Here is a 4,511-nt window from a genome sequence, read left to right as displayed (position 1 = left end):
GTGCCAACATCATAAAAAACTCCCTCACTGTACCCTGCCCGCCTCTCTCTTCTCACTGTTTCCAAGGAGACTGCAGCACATTGGTATTCTGAAGGGACACTTCATAAGCAATTGTGTGAGAGAGAGAAAAAGAAAAAGAGAGGGAGAGCAAGAGAGAGAGAGAGAGAGAGAGAGAGAGAGAGAGAGAGAGAGAGAGAGAGAGAGAGAAAGAAAGCATAAAGACAGAGATGGTGCATAAAATAAAGATATATAAATACATATGTGTGGAGACAGTAGAGCGAGATAAAGACAGCAGCTAATATTTCAAAGAAGTGTAGCGAGAGACGAGAGAGAGACGAGAGAGAGAGGAGAGAGACGAGAGAGAGAGAGAGAGAGAGGTTGATGGTTCATATTAGTGCCATTTGTTTTCACAGCAGCTTTGTTGTCTCCCTGCCAATGATATAATGATCCCATATGAGATTAGACACATCCACATGTGCCATTTGATGGGTGTCATGTGAGATGCATGTAGTGTATGTAAGCAATCACGTAGCATGGCATTGATCCAACATGAAGCCCCGCAATGTTTACAGTCATGACTCATGCAGATGCAAGACAAGAAAAAAGCTCCTTACCCATAAACTCGATGCCCAAGTGGTCTGTTGTGCAGGCCAGCAGGGAGGGCAGAGGAGGGGGGGGGGGGGGGGGGGGGGGGGCAGAAAGAGAGAGAGAGAGACATCAAAGTTATTATTAACAATAGTGCACGTTAGCATTGTGTCACAGCACATAGTCATATCATCACTGACTTGTTGTTCTCTCATGTAAGCTGCTGTATCCGTATTTCATCCGTTGTCATATGGAGTCAGAAGGCACATGCTAGTAATGCTGACCACAGGTGACACACACACACACACACACACACACACACACACACACACACACACACACACATGCACACATAGACACACACATGCACACACACACACACATAGAGTCTGCATCCCTTAACTCCAACCTTGATCTAAATCTAACCTTAACCGTAAAGGCCCTGAACAACTACTTTCTCAATTTCATTCCCACTACAAGTGATGGAGTCCTACATGTTTCTGTAAAGTTAGAAGAAGAAGTTTAGTTTTTTTCACATAATAGATTTCTAAATTTTTTTGTTTCATTTGAGCTCTTTCACTGGTTTGTGTTGTCCCTCTGATAATTCTGATTTTAAGCGATAAACTCAATAAATAATCACTGTATACTTTGATTGTTGCTTATTTAGCCATTGATATTTAATGTTATGTAGAATCACATTACTTAAAGGGGGCGTATCATGCACATTCCCAGGTCTATATTCGTATTCTGGGGCTCAACTGGAATATCTTTGCATGATTTACAATAAAATAAACTCCTTATTCATCTTATAGTGGCCCTTAATGCAGCTCTTCAGTTCAACATCTGTCTGAAACACGCTGTTTTTTTGGTCCTGTCTCTTTAAAAGCTGCTCATCAGCTAACTTCGGGTAAAGACTACTGTACATTAACTAACTATAATAGTAGGATTTCACCTCTTTTTACGTATTCTTTACTCAAAATGTAAACTTCTCATATACTGTACACATGCAAATTCCTTAACATCAAAGGCTACCAATGGACTGCATGGACATACTCACTATATAATTTGACTTTGATTTAGCTATGAATATTCATTATTATATAGAAGTACATTACTTAAAGGGGGTGTATGCACATTTCCAGGTCTATACTCACATGCTGGGTCTCTATTAGATTACCTTTGCATAATTTATTGTTAAAAAAGCTCCTTATTTATCTCATAGTGGCCCTTTATGTAGCTCTTCAGTTCAGCCTCTGTCACAGTTTGTGGGATTGTGAGAGCAATCTGATGTCACCACAAGGGGGCAGTAGAGGTAATGTTGCAAATGAAGCTTTCAGAGCAGCCTGATTGGGTTTTAACCTGCAGGGAGCATCTTTACATACATTCACCATCAGGTTTTGGACCCTTGACCATGTTTAAAAGTCGACATCTGACATCATAACTGTAAAAAAATGACAGAAAATCCTCACGGTCCTCACAAAGACTGAATCATAATGCACACAAACACACAGGCAAAGCTGAGCAAACAACACACTGGCTCCCGTGCATCCTCAGTGCCTGAACAGCATTAATGTGAAAGCATGTCTGTAAATCCTATCAGTGGGAAACAAGAGGTCGGAGGTCATTTTTGGTGCCATAAACACTTTGACAAATTACATTTTTTCGTGGCAATTTTCCAGCCAAGTGTAGAGGAGCAGAGCAGAGCTGGCAGGTTCCTGCTGACATCTAACTCTGCTGACTCAACTCATGCTCCGAAAGGATAGAAGTGGTTATTTTTAAAGCAAAAATTAAAGATATTAGATATATTTAAATTATTGTTTTGATCTTCTGTTATTAATAAATTAAATGTTCATTGTTCTATTGTATTAATATTAGTCCTATAATTGTTTCATTCATAAAAAAAATCAACATCTTAATTTATTATACTGAAATAATCAAGTAAAGCTCAGTTTTAATCTCTACAGTGATGGATTGTGGGAGCTTTTGTGGGCCTGCAGGACTGGAAATATCCCTCACACCGACTGTTGAAAAATAATCGGAGGAAGTGCTGATGTGTGTGGTGTCACAGCTGGCTTTTTACCTCCCTGACAGTGACTTTATCTCCTGAGTAACCCTGCCCTACATCTTATACTGGTGGAGCTGGTCTCTCTCTAATGTGAAAAGCTCTGTCCAATCTGGCCCCCAATCTTATCGGCCAATGTTAGCACAGATGTAAGCGAATCATTTTTCACTTTACCAATGACCCGGAGACCTCTCTCTCCACGCTGCCTTCTTGATTCTGCCCTTCAAAAACGTCCGTGATGTGGGACAGGAAGAGATGAAGAAGATAAACACTACTCTCTTAACACACTCTACTCTCTTACTCTTGGCTTTTCCAAATAATTTACATTGCTGAAGGTGCAGCTTTAGGTGGATTAAATGTTAAGGTTGGGCAATTAAAACACTTCTAAGAAAAATATAACAGAATTTATTAGGGGAGGAAAAAAATGCCAGTGATGCTTTGTTTTAGAGGTCCCTTAATTTAATACTAATTCCCTGGAAGTTTGAGAGTAATATGCAGGTATTAATCTATTGTACAGGGACAATGGTGCAATTTGGGAGGCGGAAATTGGATAAATTAGATTCTTGACAGTTCTTTAACATAAAATACGTAGCTTGTGCAGCAGTGTGCACTTTGTAATGTAAAATGTTATATTAGCATATTAAGGTTTTTTCAATTATTTCCTAAAAGGAGCTGCTGTGTGGCTGTTAATTATTAGGACATTTCTTTGAAAGGGTCAAGGGAAAAGTGCTCATTACACAGTTAGGCTATATAATAGGCTACTATGTAGTTTGACACACTGAAAAGTCTCGAACGTAAGAAGCAATTTTTGCACATTGCCAACTACTTATGGACCTAAATATAATGAATCAGCACTTAACAACCAAACCAGCACCTAGTTTCAGTTTTTTTCTCATCATTTGTACCAAATTGTACCACATGCTGTATAAAATGTGCTAAATGAACTGTTTACTACTTGCAAATTATGCGGAAAGTAATACAATATGAAAATGTTACAATTCACAAAGTATATTAACCCTCCTGTTGTACTCGCGTCAAGGAAGGAAGGGAGGAAGGGAGGAAGAAGGAAGGAAAGGATGAAGGAGGGGAGAAAGAAGGAAAGATGGAAGGGAGGGAGCATGAAGGAAGGAAGGATGGAAGGAAGGGAGGAAAAAGGAAGGAAAGGAGCAAGGAGGGGAGAAAGAAGGAAAGATGGAAGGGAGGGGAGAAAGAAGGAAGGATGGAAGGGAGGGAGGATGAAGGAAGGAAGGATGGAAGGAAGGGAGGAAGAAGGAAGGAAAGGAGGAAGGATGAAGGAAGGAAGGATGGAAGGGAGGGAGGGAGGAAGAAGGAAGGAAAGGAGGGAGGGAGGAAGGAGGAAAGGAAGGAAGGAAAGGAGGGAGGAAGGAAGGGAGGAAGGAAGGAATGAAGGAAGGAAAGAAGGAAGGAAGAAAGGAAGGAAGGAGGGAAGAAAGGAAGGGAGGGAGAAAGGTAGGGGGAGTAAAGAAAGAGAGAAGGAGGGAGGGAGGAAAGGAAGGAAGGTAGGAAGGAGGGAGGTAGGAAGGAACGAAGGACAGAAGGAAGGGAGGAAGGGGGGAAAGAAGGAACAGACAAAACAGATGGGGTCAATTTGACCCGGGAGGACGACACAAAGGTTAAAGACTCCAAAAGAAGAAAATGTGTATGAAAATAAATGTCTTTTCATTTCACATTCACATAAAATACAATATACTGTAACTATAGACTCAAGTAAGAGGTTTTTTTATATTACAGTCATTAAAACCCTAAACCAAAAACCTAGAAAGATGAGTTAATGTTGTTAATTGTTGTTATTAATTAAACTTCAAACCCTAATCAGAACTTAAAATATTACAGTTGATCCATA

The 4,511-nt window shown here is 40.1% G+C and overlaps 1 protein-coding gene across 1 annotated transcript in view; it reads right to left on the bottom strand.

The window, feature by feature from the left end:
- Positions 1–4,511, bottom strand: part of LOC133991875 (pro-neuregulin-3, membrane-bound isoform) — a 469,463-nt gene that overhangs the window by 79,539 nt on the left and 385,413 nt on the right. Inside the window, exon 5 of the mRNA XM_062430470.1 lies at positions 615–638. Coding sequence (XP_062286454.1) covers positions 615–638 — 24 coding nt within the window. The remainder of the gene's footprint in view (positions 1–614; positions 639–4,511) is intronic.

The sequence above is a fragment of the Scomber scombrus genome, chromosome 12, assembly GCF_963691925.1.
Source record: "Scomber scombrus chromosome 12, fScoSco1.1, whole genome shotgun sequence".
Taxonomy (NCBI): domain Eukaryota; kingdom Metazoa; phylum Chordata; class Actinopteri; order Scombriformes; family Scombridae; genus Scomber; species Scomber scombrus.
Note: the sequence above shows the minus strand (reverse complement) of the source record. Positions and strands in the feature narration are given on the sequence as shown.